This window comes from Anolis sagrei, chromosome 1 (genome assembly GCF_037176765.1).
Source record: "Anolis sagrei isolate rAnoSag1 chromosome 1, rAnoSag1.mat, whole genome shotgun sequence".
Taxonomy (NCBI): Eukaryota; Metazoa; Chordata; class Lepidosauria; order Squamata; family Dactyloidae; genus Anolis; species Anolis sagrei.
In genome coordinates, this window is record NC_090021.1 from 188,734,454 (window position 1) to 188,754,802 (window position 20,349).

The following is a 20,349-nucleotide window of genomic DNA, read 5'->3' on the forward strand; positions in this document are numbered from 1 at the left end:
TAGGGGTGAAAAACACATAAGGCATTGACAGCCTTAATCCACCACCATAAAACACACTTCTCATTTTCCCAGAATATTTAGTGGTAGGCGCTTTTGTCTTGTAAAATATAGAATAATAGGTACGGTTGCTTATGTTCAGTTGCACATTTTTTCTGAATGGAAATGTTTAGATATATTGTTATCAAAAAGACTACGAAGGACCTACGGCTGCTAGAGTAATTATCTATCTTGACTTTGACCCAGAGTGATTTGATTCTGCTGGGATATTTTCATGCAGTTTGTTTGTTTGTTTTTTGTTTGTATCTCATCTTTTCCCCATTTTGAGGCTCAAAGAGGCTTACAACAAATTAAAAATCATAAAAATTTAAAAATGTCAACTACTTACAAACATAAACTGTTAAACACACATACATACCCACCTATACCAGCATAATTAACGAGATTGTTAGGTGGAATAGACTTTCCACAATCAATCATTGAATGCATGTCAAAACAGAACAGTCTTTATTTGTTTGCAATAAGAAATTAATTGGATGCCAGTTCTCTAGGAAGTCAGTTCTCTAGGATGCCAGTTCTCTAGGAAGCGGGCAGCCACTGAAAATGCCTCCTCCTATATTTCCATCAGATGTACCGTATATACTTGAGTATAAGCTGACCCGAATATAAGCCCAGGCATCTTAATTTTACCACAAAAACTGGGGAAACGTATTGACTTGGATACGTAAACTGAGGGTGGGAAATGCAGCAGCTACTGTTAAATTTCAAAATAAAAATAGATACCAATAAAATTACATTAATTGAGCCCTCCCTGCTGAGCCACCGCTGACAGGTTAAAATGTGATGCCTGTTTTTTCTGAATGCATACCCTGGCATGCAACACTCTCCAAAGGGCAGCAGGTGCACCGAAGACTACAAGTCCCAAGGTGCTTTGGGGCAAAGGCGCCAGCTCTGTGAGCCTCCCTTCTGCCACATTGCCTCCTTGGGAGATGTTGTTTTTGAAGCACTCAGCAGCGTCAGAGCCTGCACCGTGATCAGGAACGGCAGTTCCTTTCTGTAGGCTTGGCTTGGCTGAGGCAATAAAGTTTCTGCTGTGAGGAGGAAAGGAAGGGAAAGTTTGGAGGGAGGAAGGAACAGAGGAGCAGCGGGCTGGCTTCCTGGCAGGAATTTCCTGTGGTTTGAGTGAGTGAGGGACGGAGGGAGTACTGGAGGGGAAGAGGGAGGAAAGTGCACCTCCCTCCTCCTCAACTCTGCTCACAGCAGCCCAGAGGTGAGGGTACTGGCAGGAAGGCATAGGGCTTAAAGAAGGGCTTTTTCATTCCCACTGCTTCCCGCCAAGACCCTCACTCAAGTATAAGTGGGGGGGGGGGGCTTTTTCAGCCTTAAAAAGGGCTGAATAACTCTGCTTATACTCAAGTATATACAGTACCTATGGAAATGGTGAGACAGAGAGAAGGGTCTACTCAGCAGAACTCAAAACACAAGGAGGTTCATAAGAGAGAATGCGGATCTTCAAACTTGAGCCATATAGGTTCAAAACTAGCACTTTGATTTGGTCTAGAAATAGACTGGCAGCCAGTGCAGCTTCTACAATAAGGGAGTGGTGTGTTCTCCGCAGTTAGCAATGTTTCCGCAACCAGTTGAAGTTTCCAACAACTCTTCAGAGGCAGCCCCACATAAGTGCATTTCAGTAATCCTACTGGGATGTTATGTAAGCACGTGTTGCCATGACCATATCTGACATTTTAAGGAATGTGCAAAACTGGCTTCCAAGCTTTAACAGTGCAAATGGCACTCCTGGATACCCCTGAAACCTGAGTTTCCACACTTAGAGATGAATACAGACGTACACTCAAGCTGTAAACCTACATCTCCATCCAGCACATGCTGAATCCACATTGCCTGATCTGCCTTCCAGATGACTGTGAGCACCTCTGTCTTGACTGAGTTGATTTTCTAGTTGTTCATCCTCTTTTGGTACATTACTGGTGACAGTTTAGAACAAAACGGTTTGTGGAAGAAAGGAGTATGTTGAATTGTTTTTACCTTTTGAATGTATTGCATTCCCCCCTCCTCCCGCAGTTTTTAATTTCTAGCTTTAAAAAATCAATAGATCTGTGATTTTCAAAGTATAATGGAGTATTAAATGTTGTTTCTTAGCTTAGGAACTGTTTTTTTTTATCATAACACAGCAATCTCTTAGAAGTCTCTCTCTCTCTAACAGAAAGAACTGTGCAACATGATACTTGACTGTTGTGCTCAACAGCGAACATATGAGAAATTCTTTGGTTTACTAGCTGGGGTGAGTTGTTGTTTTTTTTTATCCATAGCAGAAGTATCTTTTAGGATGCATTACAAAACTGCTATATTTGCACCAGATGACAACTTCGGAAGCGTAACTCAGCTATCTTAGATCAGACATCAGCTATTCATATCTCTTCACCTCAAACAAAGCTTTCCAGCTCATCGGCACTCAGCCATCAAAAGTGTGTGAATCGTCCTTTAGTAACAGGAAACAAAAAGTGAATATTTTGACACCATTCATTTGTGTGCGTTATCAAAATTGAGTGGCATAAAAGCACTTAGGAAGGATAAGCAGAAGCATTTGTTATCCTAGACAGTCAACAGATGTGCTTCCTGTCAGACTTAGTGGGGAGGTCACTGGATTTAAAAGCTTGCCACAATGTGTTCCTCTTTTCTCTTTTGTTTCTGAGACAGACACTTTGCCATCACTGTTTTGAAGCTAGGGCGAGTGTGGATTACTAACTTAAGGCTCATTCAGTAAAGCTGGCAGAGCTATAAGCAAGCTTTTATTTGTTTCTTTTTTAAAAATCTGAATATTCAAGATTTAATTGATTGTAACATTTTAAAGATTTATCAACCTCCATACTTCTCAACAGAAATGCATTCAATTGGTTGTGGAAGAGCTTTGCCATGGAACCTGAGGCATTGCCTGCCATCAGAAAACATAACTGTATTTACTTGCAAAACTCTTTGGATGTTGGCCATTATGAAAAACCTGAAAACATGCATATTGTTAAGTTTTGACTATCAATTTTGTTTCTTTTCAAAAATGCTTATATGTATTAAACTGAACAACACACATTTTGGTGCCTCAAATATTAGTCCTGTTTCTGGGTATATTTGACCTGCTGATTTCAAAAATGGCACAAGTTTCCCCCTATCAGCTCAAGTTTTTAAGCTATAGAGCATATGCCATACACCAGTCTTCATCTGCTCGCCCATGAAAAAATCATGATAACCATATCTAAGAAACTAGAGTGGACGTAGCCCATCTAAAGCAATTTTCTGAATCAGTGCCTCAAACAACTCCCAGAATTAACCTAAAAACCAAGACACCAAGATTTTGGGGGGGGGGGGGGGTTGGGCTATGTTTTCATGTGTAAAATATTTGCTTATACATTATGTTTTTAGTGGCACACATTGATAAAATGTTATGGAAACAGGTTCTCTTCATATGTTTAGGTTCCATCATATGTTTAAATCATATGTTAGGTTCCATCATATGTTTAAAGAAATGTCAAGGAAAAAATGGAAGTTTTGATTGAATATAATCTGCTTATATATGGAAATGGTTTTTTAAAAAGTGAGGGTTTTTTGTTGTTTTGCATTTTCAGCGTTTCTGTATGTTGAAAAAAGAATACATGGAAGCATTTGAAGGCATTTTCAAAGAACAGTATGATACTATCCACCGGCTGGAAACAAACAAGTTGAGGAATGTGGCCAAGATGTTTGCACACCTTTTGTATACAGATTCCCTTCCATGGAGTGTAAGTAAAAAAATGTTCTTAGTCTTGCAGGATGTGTATGTAGGATTTGAAAGGGCAAGATGTTGTTTTTCTCTTTTGAAATACTTCAGACAGAGGTGCTGTCAGTTAAAATTCAGGTCAGAAGCTGAATTCTGCATTGATGTTGGCACTGACAAGGGCCACGAGAGCTTTGAAGTAGACTTACCTTGCAACAGAAGTTCAATTAAATTGTTTGGAGAGAGGGTCATGCTTTTAAATGAACTGAAAGAGTCACTGCTGTGTGAAAGTAATACTAAGCCACCTAGTGCACACATTGAAGGATGGGGAAAATAATAAATTGGATTGTTAGAATAGATTTTGAGTGTTTGGCATTAACCTACTACCTCTTCCATTGTTAGGTCCTTGAATGCATAACACTGAGTGAAGAAACAACGACATCATCCAGTAGGATATTTGTGAAGATCTTTTTCCAAGAGCTTAGTGAATATATGGGCCTTCCTAATCTTAATGCAAGATTGAAGGATGAGTAAGTAGAAACCTCATCATGTAAATTAGTCTTGCAGGCAGTCTTCTAGCCTTAGATCTTAATATTATTGAGATCTGTGTGTGTGTGCGTGCATGTATAACATCGTTATTGCATTCTCATAGAAGTAAATCTAATTGTCATATATACTTCAGAATATAAACTTTCATTGGAACCGATTTTAGATAAAAAGTAGTGTTTGTTTTCTTACCCTTTTTCAAAATTATGTTCTCTTTTGAGTAAGAACAGTAATTTTGACACTAAATTCATACATTCCTTGACTTGAATTCAGCATTCCTGTGAGCAGAACTCTACCCATAGGGTGCTCTCACTTTGGAAGCTGGAGGAAATCAACTTCTGTTTATTTCTTCTTTCTCCATGTACCACAAAAATCTCTTCCAGAGTGTGAAATAGTGGGAGGAGTTCTTCGCTGAATTGGCCCCCCTTCTATGAAAGGAAGGAATTGACATGTATTTTTAATGCCCATAATATTCCATTGTCCTGAATCATTCCTTATTCTATAAGGGAAACTTCGCAAGTTATTGGTAGTAGTATAAATATTTAAACATGCTTCTTTGGACATCTTTTTAGTTGCGTGAAAGCATTTAATGGAGTAATCCATCCTATTAATAAAGCCAGTTAATTAATCAGATAAAACCAATTAGCCTAGTAGTCTACATTATGTCTACAACTCAAGTATTAACAGTACAGTAAGAATGGAAAATATAATTTGCCATGGGAAATTTTTCTGTTGCTTATAGAAATGTTTTTCCCATTTGACTGATAAAGCTTAAAGGCAGTAGGCTGGTTTAGGATTTCCTGACTTTGTAGAATGGTAGAAAGAAATAGCATCACTTGGGATTCCTCACAAAATCTGCGCTTTTGTTTGAATCTCATACCTGTTTAGCGGATAATACTTGGTCCTTGTAGTACTTGGATGCCTACAAGTAACTTCCAATTTATGCCAAGCCTACAACAAGCCAATCACAGGGTTTTCATTATATGAATTATCCAGAGGGGGTTTGCCTTGGCCTTCCTCTGAGGTTGAGAGGGTGTGATTTCACCAAGGACACCCAGTGGGTTTCCATTGCAGAATATGAATCCAAGCCCTGCTGTTCCAGAGTCCTAATCCAATATGCAAACCACTGTAGTACACTGGCTGTCCTCATCATGGTAAAATAATAACAATAATAATAATAATCTGGAATTAACTGGAAAAGCTTACATGATATGAGGATTTAAAGATAGATCTGCAAAGCACCATCCAGTAAAGATAGATCTAGCACCATCCAGTAAAGATCCAGATAGATCTAGCACCATCCAGTAAAGATGGTCCCAGTGGTGATCGCCACACTGGGTGTAGTGTCTAAAAACCTTGGCCTGCACTTAAAAACAATTGACATTGACAAAATTACCATCTGTCAGCTGCAAAAGGCCACCCTACTCGGATCTGTACACGTTATTTACCGATACATCACACTTAGGAAGTGTCCGATGTGTGATCAAATATAAAAGTCAGCATAGTGATCTTGTTTGCTATGTACTAATCTTGTTATGTATCAAATAATAATTTTATTTATTTTGCACTACCATTGGGGCAGCTTATAAAAGCACTAACAGTGCAACAATACACAAAATGCAATAAAATACATATATATGCACATATAAAAGAACGTAAATTTACATACACAATTTAACATAAAAAGATCATTAAAACCCCTATTAATGTAAAAGTTGAGTAAAACACCACCATGGCTGTGGGTATAAAATAGCTGTAATCAAAATAGTTTTCCTTGTTTCTATTCTGCTGCATCCTGTTATAAAGGAGAGGTGAAAAATAAGAGAAATGTCTCCTTAAAGCAAGTTAACACAAGTGAAAACCTCTCATAGGCTAAAACTCCAGCCTCTCAGACCAACTTTATTACAGGCTCCAAATATCAGCCGCAGAGAGAAATGTAAGCCTTGCCAACTGTTAGTATCTCACTGTTGTTTAAATTTCTGGCTTGCCCATATCTATATCCAGGCAGTGTATTAGCAGTAACACAGCAGGATTTCAGACTTGCTTCATCTTTAATTAAGCAGCAAACAGCTGACATTTACCACTGCTTTGTGTTAAGTAAGGAGCCGTGGAAGACGTGAGCCCATCAATACTATGGAAAGTGGCATCTCTTGCCTTCCTCACTACCATACCATCTTCTGCCTACCATAACATTTGTTGGCTTTTATGTTCTTTGCTTCCCTCTACATTATTCCTCTGAATCCTTATAAAGGCACTTGTTTCAAAACATTATCTCCATTAGTCGGATTTCAGACCGGGACATGGAATTGAGACAGCCATGGTCGCCTTAGTGGATGATCTCCGCAGAGAGCTCGACAGGGGGAGTGTGTCCCTGTTGGTTCTCCTGGACCTCTCAGCGGCCTTCAATACCCTAGACCACGGTATCCTTCTGGAGCGCCTTGCAGGGATGGGTCTTGGAGGTACTGTTCTGCAGTGGCGCCAGTCCTCCCTGGAGGGTCGTACCCAGAAGGTGTTGCTGGGGGACTCCTGCTCGGCCCCACAGCCATTGTCCTGTGGGGTCCTGCAGGGCTCATTATTGTCCCCCATGTTGTTTAACGTCTACATGAAGCCGCTGGGTGAGATCATCCGGAGTTTTGGAGATCGATGCTATCTGTACGCTGATGACATCCAACTTTATCGCTCATTTCCACCAGATGCTAAGGAGGCTGTCCAAATCCTGAACCGGTGCCTGGCCACTGTGATGGTCTGGATGAGGGCAAGCAAATGGAAGTTGAATCTAGACAAGACAGAGGTCCTCCTGGCCAGTCGCAAAGCCGAACAGGGTATAGGGTTGCAAGCTGTGCTGGACGGGGTCACACTCCCCTTGAAGGCACAGGTTCGCAGCTTGGGAGTTCTCCTGGATTCATCACTGAGCCTGGAAACCCAGGTTGCAGCGATGGCCAGGGGAGCGTTTGCACAATTAAAACTTGTGCACCACCTGCGCCCGTACCTTGGGAGGTCAGACTTGGCCACGGTGGTCGACGCTCTCGTTACATCTAGAATAGACTACTGCAATGCACTCTATGTGGGGTTGCCTTTGAAGATTGCTCGGAAGCTTCAAATAGTCCAATGAGAGGCAGCCAGGTTAATAACTGGGGCGGCATACAGGGAGCATACAACTCCCATGTTACGCCAGCTCCACTGGCTGCCAGTTTGCTACCGGGACAATTCAAAGTGCTGGCTTTGGTCTATAAAGCCCTAAACGGCCCCGGCCCAAATTACCTGTCCGAACGCATCTCCCCTATGAACCATCACGGAGATTAAGATCCTCCGGGGAGGCCCTGCTTTCCATCCTGCCATTGTCACAGGTATGATTGGTGGGCCTTCTCGGTGATTGCTCCCCGGCTATGGAACTCCCTTCCTGGTGAGATCACAGGGCCAATTGAATTTGATGCAGATGGCTAGGACGGTTTTAAATGGTGTATTTTGACAAATGTTTTTTAATGTTTATGTATTGTATGTGAATCTGTGTCCCGGCATTTAATGTTTGCCATGTATATGCTGTGCTCCGCCCTGAGTACCTTTTGGGGTGAGAAGGGTAGAATATAAATGTTTTAAATAAATAATAAATAAATAGTATAGAGTTTAAATTTTACTCTTTGTCTTGGTTCCCTTATGGCCAAGAAGCGAGTGGCCTCTGTTGATTTTTGTTCTTCATACCAACAGAACAATTTACTTACTTACTTACTTACTTACCTACTCACTTTTTAAAAAAAATAATTCAGTAAAAAATATTTACTTACTTACTTACTTACTGTATTTATATACCGCCTTTCTCACCCCCGGGGGGACTCAAGGTCGTTTATAACATACTAATGGGAAAAATTCAATGCCAACATACAGTACACAAAGAAATCATAATAACTAATTATTACATATATCTATGACCTTAAAATCAATTAAAACCATTAAACATAAGACATACATAAAATTTAAACATTCAGTCAAGCATGAAATCATCCTAGTGTAAACATTAAAATCCCATAATCCAGAAATCATATACCATAGCTATTCTGAATTATCATTTCACATTGCAAACAAACAAAAAGAGAATGAACATCTGATATAAAATGTAGACCAGTGACTCTAAAGCCATCACTTTCCTTCTGGTTATTTGAACATCTTTTGTCTGATGAAGAAGCCAGCAGAGCTTGGAAAGCTTGCATAATATATTTTGTATATTTTGGTAGGTTTGTGGTTTTGGGATTTTGTTTCAGAAGTCTCCTTAGAATCCTAGCTAGTGGAAGCTCTTCAAGCAAGCATGTTTTTGTTTTTTTGGGTTTTTTTGCAACTGCAATAAATGATGAATCTAATATCCTTGTACATAATTGTTGCTTTGTTAGCTTCAAAGAGTGAGACACACACACACACACACACACACATATATATATATATATATGGACCCAACATTTATTTATTGGATTACTTATTGGTGTAAAAATTTGGGCACTTGTAAAATATATTGAAGTTTTATTTCATTAGGCAGACTGGAGTATTTACTCTGTCCTAACTTGAATGAATAGACACATTTCACTCTTAACTTTAGAACTCATGGCAATTGTCAGTGATCTTAAGATTGAGTAAGCCATATATTGTCACTCCAGTATTATTTTAACAGGCAGATGTGATAGGAAATGCCTTATTCACAAAAACATGTCATGACTGTCAGCATAATGTATTGATCAGCCTAAGATTACTAACTATAGTAAAGGGTAAAATGCTAATCCCCCCCCTTTATTTTTTGAATGCAAACATTTCTATAGATTTTTTTCAGTACAAAGAAACTGTGTAAAAAATAATTCCTTGTCTGCCAAGGAACACTTCTTTAATTAGATTACACATTTCTACGAATGTAGATGCTTTGGAAGTGGAAATACTTTGCTTTTTTGTTTCCTGGAAAAGGTTATTTATTGTGACATTTCTCATTTCTGAATTTCAAGGTAATGTTTATGTTTTACTTTGAGATACAATTCCTGTATTTGTTTTGTACCAGAACTCTGCAGCCATTCTTTGAAGGATTGTTACCTCGGGATAATCCAAGAAATACTAGATTTGCCATCAATTTCTTCACTTCAATTGGACTTGGTGGATTGACGTAAGAGAACCTAGTTTATTGCATATGTACATGCTTCCATGCATACATTCCTGAGATGAAATCAAATGATAACTGCCTCTGATTAAGCCCATAATATACATAATATATTTCCTCAATTCTAAGATGCACCTCTAAAAATAAGGTGTGTTTTAGAATTACAGGTTATCTTATATATTTGTGATGGTGGTATTAAAATTAGGATGCATTTTACAATGATGGTGAATTCTAATTGAAGAAATATGGTAGTAGATGACAATATGACCCCTTCAAGCTTGCCCTACATTCTCTCTCTCTAAAATTCATGCTCATAATCCCATATTGAAGTCATCATCACAGTGAACAGTGGGGAGCTAAGAATATGCTCTTATCTTCAACATGCATATACCCTATTCAAAATATAATAATAATAGTAATAATAATAATACCTGCATTTCCCTGTGAATTAGTAATTTGAAACATTACACCTGTGTAGACAATCAGCAGTCTTGGTAGTAGGAAATTACTCTGTGTGTGGGTTAGAGTTAAAATTAGATCTAACCCTGGGGAGGAGCTAGACACATCCAAAAAAGTCATGGTAACGACATTTGGAGCATAGATAAAATGACAACAAAACTTGATGTGAGATAAACCTGTGGTTACAAATGCATATCCATTTTTGTCTACCTTCATCTATTTATTTCCATAGGGATGAGCTACGTGAGCATCTGAAAAATGCACCCAAAATCATCATGACACAGAAGCAAGACGTGGAGTCATCTGATTCATCTTCATCCTCAGAATCCGATTCAGATGAAGATGCTGGCAGTAGTAGCAGCAGCAGTGATACCTCAGGGTCCTCCAGCGAGAGCAAATCATCTTCTGACAGCGATCACAGCAGTGACTCTGGTATTAAATTTTATCTGTCATCCATCTTTTTTATTTAATTGCATACTCTAATTCACTTGGACTGAGGAAAAATGATGATGACTACATATTAATGTGTCAATGTCTCTGGCTTTGAGGTAAAGTTTTTGCAGCAGGGAGTTGTTAGTTGAAATTAACAGGAATCTTCAAATAACACTGTAATGCATTTTTGTTCCTGAGTTATAAATGTTATAATTGGTTTTATCACTAAAACAAGGAAAATGTTTATTAAATTGCAAAAACTTCATTTTTGTGGGACATTGTGAAGCACATTTTGCTCTATGTTTTCAATAAATATATCATAGAGTATCAACCCATTCAACATAATTTGTGGCAGCCACAAAAACAAAGTTTCTGGAGTAGAACAACTATTTTCAAAGTAACTACTGCACCATTAAACAGGAAATAATACTATCAAACCAGTATTAGTCTTAAGAAATCAGTACATGGTACATGTAAATCATTTTGAGAGGATCTGGGCAGTTCTGCTAGGAGACTTGATTGTATGAAGTGGACAAATAATACAGGCAAATGAAGATTTTCAGTTTTTCTTTGGATAAGCCATATTACCTGTGCCGAGACTTGTCCATCATGTTTTCCTCAGTTCAGTCTTGTAAGGCTTTATTCTAAAGTGTGTTAGTTGCCTTAATAAACTAAAAACTCTCAAGGTGTTAAGCGATCAAAATCTATTTTTAAAAAATCTTTAAAAATCAGAAACAACACAACAAACCATCAGTCTTAAATCTCTAATAAAGTGCCACTGGGACATGATGCTGGGAGTTTCCTATTCTGGAAAGGCACACTGGAACAGCCAGGTCTTCAAGCACTTTCTAAAGACTGCCAACGTTGGGGCTTGTCTGATGTCCTTGGGGAGGGTGTTCCAGAGTCGGGGGGCTACCACAGAGAAGGCCCTGTCCCTCGTCCCCACCAAGCGCGCCTGCGATGCAGGTGGGATCATGAGCAGGACCTCTCCAGATGAACAGAGGGAATGTGTGGGTTCATATACGGAGATGAAGTATATGCGGTTTCAATAGAAGGACATGCATTCAAATTCGTTTACAGCTGTCAGTGATGTATTGCTTACCATACTGAGTGTATTACTACTACTACTACTACTACTACTATGTTTATTTATATCCAGCCTTCTCTCTCTCCATACAGAGACTCAAAAGTGGCTCACAATTAAAAGTATTACAATAAAACTTAACATATACAATATACAAATATCAAAATAGTATTAAACATCATTAATATTGAAAACAATTCAAGTTAAAACCATAAAACATATACCACCATAGCACCCCGTGACTTAAACACCTTCATCTTTAAATGCCTGTCTGAATAAAAAAAGTTTAGCCTGCTGCTGGAAGGACAGCAGGGAAGAGCCCATTCTGGCTTCCCTGGGCAGGGAGTTCTAGAGTTGAGAGGCAGCTACCGAGAAGGCCCTCTCTCTTGTTCCCACCAACTGAGCTTGAAATGCAAGCTCGTATTATGCTACAAGAAGCAGGGTTTTTTGTTCCTCTTTTGTCAGTAAAATATAAAATGGAGCTCTTTATCTTAGGCATAGTTACATGATTTACTGTATTAATGGTAGTATATGGCAGTTCAACTAATATAATTTAATGTTGAAGCACCTTGTGTTGTGTTTCGTTTTGTCTCAGATTCCATTGCTTGACAGCATGCTAAATAGTCACTTCCATATTATGATTAATATTTCTGAGAAAAAGTCTTCTTGCCGATTTTTCCCACTTAGCTGACGTGAAATATCATGAACGTTGTTAATCCAAAAGAGTGCCTGCTAGTACACTTCGGAGTCTCTCTGTGCTCAATTGTGAGAGCAGATGATCGCCCAGCGTGAGCTTCTGCCTTTCAAAAACATGCTGATTGGAAACAAATTTGATCCGCTGACTGTTTTAAAAGGAAACATCTTCTAGTTCACAAATATAGCATATACTCAGTATGCCACAAAGGAGACCTATTACAATTTGTTTTAAGTTCACTTTATGTTGCCTATAACTACAAATCAAATACATCAGAAACACCACAGCACTCAAGGCAGACATAATGGAGCGGGGTCAAAAAAGTGGCATTTCAGCAGAGAGCCAGATGGCTTAAGAACAGACAGCTGCAGCGAGAGGGGAACCAGGGTGGTAAGCCCTTAGTGACAAATTATCAAAGTCTGTTAGCATGATCATAGCTTTTTTAAAGTGACTTCTGTTTGGGTATTTTTTTTCATTTAATACATTCTATTTTAATGTTTTGTCTTTATTCCATTGGGAAAACAAATTCTGTAATGAAGCATTTTGATAGTCTCAGCAGTGTTCTGGTCTCTCCCCCCACCCTTTTCTTTTGTACACCACAAGCAGAAATAATGCCAGAATGATTAAATGCAGCAGTATTTATACAGCCTGATGTGCAAGAGTTAGCTTATATCTCTGCAGTATTTTGGGCAGAGTATGTTGACTTAGTGAAAACTGGGTATTCAAACAGTCTTTTTAAAAAAATGATGTGAATTTACATAGAGGGTCCACTGTATTTTAGAGATTTCTCTGCTTCCCTTGCCCCCATCCAATTTTTAATTTTATTTTGATGTGACTTCATAGTGGCTTGTTATCAAAGTTACATTGACGATCATAACATTCAGTGACATTCATATCTCACTATGGTTTAGAACAATTTTTAAAGTGGTTGCCTTAGATTTTCTCATCATTGATGTTAATCCAGCACATCTTTTGCAATGGGATGAAAAGCTGTTTTATGTTTGAATAATAATAAATAAATACTTGTATTTATAGACCACCCTTTCTCCCCAAGGAGACTCAGGGTGGTTTACATATAAAAAAGGCAAATATTCAATGCTGTAGTCTAATTCACACAAATCAAAATAATAACATCAGAAAACTTATAATTAAGGAGGAAATAGAATTAGATTTAAGATAATAAAAGCAAATACAAACATTTAAATAAAACATAGTTACATTAATAAAACATAAATTACACTAAAAACATGGGCCCCAGACAATTAGACAATTAAGATGTATAAAAAATGCCTAATGTCAGTTGTGATTTAAAATGAACCATAGCAGCCATAAAAGAGAATATATTAGCCAGCATTCCAGTGGGATTAGTGTACTAGTCCTCCACCTCTCCATACGCTAAAGTGCACAAGTGCATTTTAGAATTTTTTTTAAAAGAGAGGAAGGTAAGGGCCATTTTTATTTCTTTGGGAAAGAGGTTCAGAGACAGGGATGTATCACAGAGAAGACCCTCTTTCTCGCTTCCACCGGTTCTGGCAGGTGGGACCAAGAGCAGGGCCTCCTCCACTGACCCCAGTGCACAAGATGTTCTGTATAGGGAGATGTGATTAGATTAATAGCCTGGACCTGAACCATTTAGGGCTTTAGAGGTAATGACCAGCCCAGGAACAGACTAGCAGCCAGTTGAACTGCCATAACATGGGAGTGATTCTCTCCCTGCACGGAGCCCCAGTTTATAACCTGGCTTCCAATCTCTGCACTAGCTGTAGCTTTCGAAGTATCTTCAAAGGCAGCCCCATGTAGAGAGTGTTGCAGTAGTCCAAATGGGATGGCCAAGTCAGGTGTCTCAAGGTATGGGCGCAGCTGGCTCATAAGTTTTAATTGTGCGAAGACGCTCCTGGTCACCTCCGACACCAGGAGTTCCAGGGTCAGCAATGAGTTCAGGATTACCAGCGAACCCGTGCCTTCAGAGGGGTTATGAAAGCTCTACATGTGTTAAATACAAAGTAATTAATTAAGAAAAGCCATTCATTGAAACTCCAGTGTATCTAAACTATATTTTACTTAATAATTGTGGAATAAATTGTTGCCTTTAGCTAAGAAAGTTAAAAGTGTGTAGTGTTGTGGGGAAGGCAGGGTGAGGACCAAAATCTGATCAGCTGGTTCCTTGTTTCTTGTGCTACAGGAAGTCAGGAGATCATAATCTGTTTTCAAAAGTGTGTCGTGTAGTCACCTTTTTGTCCCATTAGTAAATCTGTTATTGCGGATGGTAAAAGTAACTTTATTTATCTTGTTAATTCATGTTTTAGGTAAAGTTCTTAATCATTAGAACACGTGGAAGTGCTCCTCTTGCAGTAAATAAATATCTCAGTGTTAGGTTTCTAGATCAAAGTTTGTACCAAACACATTTCCCACAGTACTTGTCACTGTATCATCAAATTGCATATTAGACTCTTGAAAATGTCAGTTTCATGGTAAATATTGAATAAAGTGCCTAAGGACAAGTTAAAGTTTAACACAGCAGGACTGGGGAAATGTAAAAAGAAAGGCAAAACAAGGCAGTGCATCATAAAATATTGCACAGCCCAAATTAATGGGACAGCTCTGTGGATTTTGCAGTCCATAAATCATTATTTTGTAAAATTGGTATGCTCTTTCAAAACAGAAAAATATTTTGGCATCTTTCATATCTATAGAAGTAGTATATGGATAGGTCATTATTGATAATTGGTGTTGAGCATTTTATATTCAGCTATGACTTTCCATTACTTCGCTTCAGTTACGCAAATTTCTTACCCTTGATGGAATTGGAATGTTCCAATTATAAAACACTTTATTTGTTTAGCAATATAATTTAAAGTCTGATAATTTATTATTGCTGTTACCATTTAGTTTCAGTGGAATGAAAGGAGAAAGGCTGTTTCGCTTCAAGTTAAAGGCAGCTGAATCGCTGCCAGTTCATTCAGCTGCCTTTATGAGTCTGTAGGAAGTGAGAGGGTGGACCGTGTCAGTACGATGTGGGTGTTTGTTTTGCTAAACATGATTGCCCAAATTGAAGCGCAAACTAAATTATTTTCATGTGTTTTGTAAATCTTCTAGTTCAGAGACAGAAATGAATGCATCAAGCTTTCCAGCTAGCAAACATCCTAATCATAGGATGTTATTTAAAAATACCTGTATTCTTAGTAATATTTTGAATCCAAAGTTTATGCAGGTGGGGTGTTATTTTGTATGACCTCTCACTTTGTACAGAAAACCAAGAGAGCTTTTAGAGTAGCTTATGGGGGAAAAGTCTCTACTTGTGTGAGATCTCCGGATTAAGTCTGATATATTTTGACATATAAATTAAGGAAAATACATACCCTATTTTTTTTCAAATCTTTTCAGATGTGAGAAGGAAGAAATCACAAAAGAGGAAAACATCAGACAAAGATGCTAAGAGAAAAGAAGAAAGTAGAAAGAAACATCTTGAAAAGAAAAAGGAAGGACGAGAGTTGGAAAGGGAAAACGGTACTGAGAGAAACTCAGGAAGGAATGCTGACAGATATCCAAGAGACTCAAATAGGAGAGAAGAAGCATCACAGAAACTCTCCTATGACAGAGATTATTCTGGTGACAGGAACAGTTACTGGAGTGGAAAGGACAGGGATCAAGAAAGAAATATGCCTTTTGAAAACAAAACTAGCCAGTCTAAAAAGAAACGGGCAGAAAGAAGAAATTCTTTTTCTGATGATGAAGGGAGGGATAGGCACCGCAATAAGGACAGGGAGGGGGAGCTCCCGAGACGGAGAAAGAACAGATCCAGTTCGCGAGAGAGACCCCGTAGCTATCCCAGCCCCAGGGAGGAGGAGGAGGAACGTGCCCGATACCAGGACCAATTTAAAGAGTCAAGGAGAGAGGAAAGCAGGAGAAAACATAGGGGGGACTCCCCACGTAGGCGCAAATGACTCTTGTAGAGAGCTTTTGAAACATTACTTTTTGGTTGGATTTTTACAACATGCTGGACATTTTTTGAAAAGGACCTTTTGTACAAATTTCTTGTAACTCTTTGAACCTTTTGATGTCTTCAGAACTCCATCTTTGTACGATCGTTGTTAATGGTGGAAGCTGTTGGCTAAGCTACTCTTTCGAGGTGTTTGAATGCAAAAGAAATCAAATTCAGCTTATTTTGTCAATAAAATCTAGCTAAAATGTATTTCATTGCAATATTTGTGTTTTAAAAACATCAGTATATTTTATGCATGTCCCTTGAAAGTGCTAGACAAGCCTTCGCTTGCTTTGTTTATATGACATCGTGATTTAGTACATATGTTGAAAAGTTTCATTTCCGAAACAACAGGCCCTTTGTCTAAGCATGAACTTTGAAGATGTGCACAGTGATAGTTGGGCTTTTGGTTTGGTTTGGTTTGGTTTTTTTGGAGGGGGGTTGTTTTGTTTGTTTTGCTTTTGATGCAGAAATGGAAGGGCGGAGTATTTGGATTTGATGAGAAAAATACAAAACTATGGTATGAAATTGAAAACATTATTTCCCTAAGCCCAGTTGAAGGGTAGTGCTCAAGAAATCCATGTTAGTTTAAATAACACAAATTTGCCACTGCTTGCTGTTGGACACATTGTGATCCTATGTGCCTTGCTCTTGAGTATTTTTTTTTTCATGTCAGGAGCGACTTGAGAAACTGAAAGTTGCTCCTGGTATGAGAGAATTGGCTCTCTGCAAGGACGTTACCCAGGGGACGCCCTGATGTTTTACCATCCTGTGGGAGGCTTCTCTCATGTCCCTGTGAGAAGCTGGAGCTGACAGATGGGGCTCACTCTGCTCCCTTGATTTGAACTACCAACCTTTCAGTCAGCAGTCTTACCGGCAGAAGGGTTTAACCCATTGCACCAGGGGGCTCCTGCTTGAGTAATGGAGTTTGTATGCCCCATTGTGTGGAGTGGCAACACTGGCAAACTAATGGTGCAATGGTTCCCCTATAAAGAAGTTGGGTCAATAGTATCTAGGACCAAGTTTCATTGGCTAGAGGATAAAGTTCAAAGCACGATTGTGAAATTGTATAGGCCAAATGAGCAGCATTAGGAACTTTGTTAATGGACCATATTGTGCTATCACTTGGAGACAGTTGTGAATGTCCACCAGTAATAGACAGGCAGCTAATAAAACTTACATTTTTATTTAGTGCTTTGGAATATATAGTTTAGTAGTTGAAAATAGCAGTTTTCCCATCCAGGTAATACTGCTATAAAGATGACTTTTGGTTATAGGATAAAGATTGCCATTTTATGAGTTCCTCTTTCATAACTCACAAAAAGAAAGCATTCGCAGGTTAGTTTGCCTTTTTTAAACCTGGGTTCAAGGGCTACAAGAATTACACGAAGATGGCTTGTGTGTTATATAATATGCATTTGCTACTGCCGAAAAATGTTTGTATATTTATTTATGTATGGCTGAATTATAATTGATATTTTAAAATTGTACTTTCTTAACCAAAAAAACCCCCTCTGTGTCGCTTTTTCTGAAACAGAGTTATCAGGTACTTGTCTGATATTTTAGCTTTTTCACAGAATATACTTTTTCTTGTTGCATTTACCTCACAAGATAATTTTTTCTCATTCACTGAACAAAGATTTCAGTCACTGCAGCTGTCTTCGACTGAGATCACTTCTAGACTTAATGATGGATATTTCAATAGTTCTCATGTCTTTGTGCTGCAAATTATCTTGGTTTTTTTTTTTAAATCCAATTTACCCCAAGAACTCATGTCAAAATACATCAGTTATAAAGTACAAAAAGGTTTTAGTATCTGAGCAAAAATGGTGGCAATCTCCAACACTGTCATTGTTATGAGGAACCGATGGACTATTTGGGGAGGACAACTCTCAACCCCCAATACCAAAAAAAACCTGTTCTTGGTATCACTAATTATATCATACTGTAGCTGTAAGGAGCAGTGTTCTTCTGGAATAGGGTACATCTTGCTATGCCTAAAAAAAAGATGCTTCTACTGGGTAGAGAGCACCTTTCTCCAACTTAGGCTATCCAGACTGTCAGTGTTATTTGGGACCAGTCCCAAATCGGTCTCAGCTTTGATCTGATTTGAGAGCAAGAAAATGTACTATGTTCATAATTTTGATACGAATATGCTAGAACCAAACTGAAACTGCTACTGTTATCCCAGAAGAGCTTTGCACTTGTTTTTTTCTTTCCTGAGTCTTAAGTGCAAGGAAGCCCTTTCCTTGAGCACAATTTGCTAGTGGGAGCCAAGGATTGTCTTCATACAAAAGAATTCTTTTGATGCATGCTGTTGAGTTTAATCTACCATCTTTTGACAAAAGATGGCTTCTCGAGCAATTTTTCTCAATGTGTCAGGAATCACAACTATATCTGTGCCCATGCCTATTGTATTAACATTGTCTTACCAAAAGTTAGCACTGTAAAGTAAGATTACTCCAAAATAAGGATGAACGTCTAAATTTTCATAAATAAATGTGATTGGATAGGTAGAACTCAAATGCCATTTACCATACACCTTTTTGGCTGAATTATCTCTCCAAAATTAGGGTGTACATTAGATTTGATGGCATGTTAAGTAGTAGAGGACATTTCAATTTGAAGAAGAAAACCCATTGTCTTCTATGGCAGGCATGGGCAAACTAAGGCCCAGGGGCTGGATGCGGCCCCCGGAGCGATTACCTCAGGCCCTCCTCATTTTCCTTGTCCTTTTGGCATAAGGACACGGTGGCCTGCCGCATCCTTATGCCAAAAAGAAGAGGGAGGAAAGCACACAACAGCTGAGAGCCCTCTGGAGGACTCAGCCACCATGCATCTCATCCTCCTCCCGGCATAAGGATGGTGCAAGCAGCCCCATCCTTATGCCAGTAGGACAGCTCAAGCAAAGTATGTGGTGGTTGAGAGCCCTCCAGAGCACTCAGCCACCACCTGTCTCACCCTCCTCCCAGCAAAATACCAAGAGGATAGTCCGAGGATCGAGAGGAGGATCATGAGGGAGAATCAGGGCAGTTGCTGTATGTCTTGCCTTTCTCCCAGCATAAGGATAATGTGACCTGCCCTGTCCTTATGGTGGGAGGACAACCTGAGGATGACCCAGGCCCTCCCACTCCCTCCTGGCCCGGCCCACAATGTGGCCCCAAGGCAAAAAAGTTTGCCCATGCCTGTTCTATGGCATCAAGTAGTAATTAATGAATCAAATGCACAATGATTTGTTTTAACAAATGTAAGGAGGCTGCAGAAGAAAAAAAATCCTATTTTATTAACATTGTCTTACCAAAAGTTAGCACTGTAAAATAAGATTACTCCAAAATGAAGGATGAACCTCTAAATTGTCATAAATAAATCTGATTGGATAGGGTAGAACTCAAATGCCATTTACCATATTTAATGGAGTCTTAACATACACCTTTTTTGGCTGAATTACCTCTCCAAAATTAGGGTGCGTATTAGATTTGATGGCATGTTCAGAATCGCATTTGCCAGACAGGCTTGCTCTTTAAGGCACTGTTTAGGGTATGATCACTGTGACGATAGAATCCCAGGCTGGGTGAACAAAGGCTTGGCCTGCACTGTTTCTCCCTGAGAAACCTGGCCAATTGGGCTGCCTTCACACACGTGGAGCCTCAGTTTGGGAAAGCAACACCTCAGCACAGGACGTGAAAGGGGAGGAGATGGTAGCTGTTGATGGAGGGAGGCGAGTAGATCCTGGAGGACCTGTTGGCTGTTCCCAGCCTCTCTGATGTGACCTTGCCTGCACTGTTGGGCACATTGCATTCAACAGCATATCCCTTTTCGAGTTTCATGGTTTTCAAAATGAGGTATGCATTACATGCAATGGCACACTAGACTTGAGTATATATGGTGACTCCTGCCTGCTTTGCATTGCTCTTATTCAAGCTCCTTGTTATGAAATATTCTGAAACCTTGGAGAAGGAGAAAGCATGAGTGGAGGGGGAGCACACCAATTCCACCACTCAGTTGTTGTTTCTATGGCTTCAATACAAATGGGAAACAACCATTTGAAGAAGAGAACCTCAAATTTCCCAGTAATTGAGAATACTTCCAAAGATAAAGTTAACATTCAGAAATAAAGGATGCTCTCTTCTTCGATCTCATTCTACATGCAGGATGCAGATGTCAATACTACCCTCATTCCACATTACTTTATTCAGGCTTCATAATGCCTAAATAGACTTTTAACAGCTTTACAAGCTTTTAACAAATGATATCTGAGTTT

General features: G+C 39.1%; 1 protein-coding gene across 5 annotated transcripts in view; it reads left to right on the plus strand.

Moving 5' to 3' along the window:
• CWC22 (CWC22 spliceosome associated protein homolog) overlaps nt 1-16,298 on the plus strand; it is a 43,091-nt gene extending 26,793 nt beyond the window's left edge. For all 5 annotated transcript variants that reach the window (XM_067471161.1, XM_060779955.2, XM_067471166.1 and 2 more), the window contains 6 exons: nt 2,222-2,299; nt 3,636-3,788; nt 4,166-4,293; nt 9,342-9,443; nt 10,129-10,328; nt 15,491-16,298. In XM_067471161.1, the coding sequence (XP_067327262.1) occupies nt 2,222-2,299; nt 3,636-3,788; nt 4,166-4,293; nt 9,342-9,443; nt 10,129-10,328; nt 15,491-16,050 (1,221 nt within the window). In that variant the 3' untranslated portion in view covers nt 16,051-16,298. The remainder of the gene's footprint in view (nt 1-2,221; nt 2,300-3,635; nt 3,789-4,165; nt 4,294-9,341; nt 9,444-10,128; nt 10,329-15,490) is intronic.
• The last annotated feature ends 4,051 nt before the right edge of the window (nt 16,299-20,349 follow it).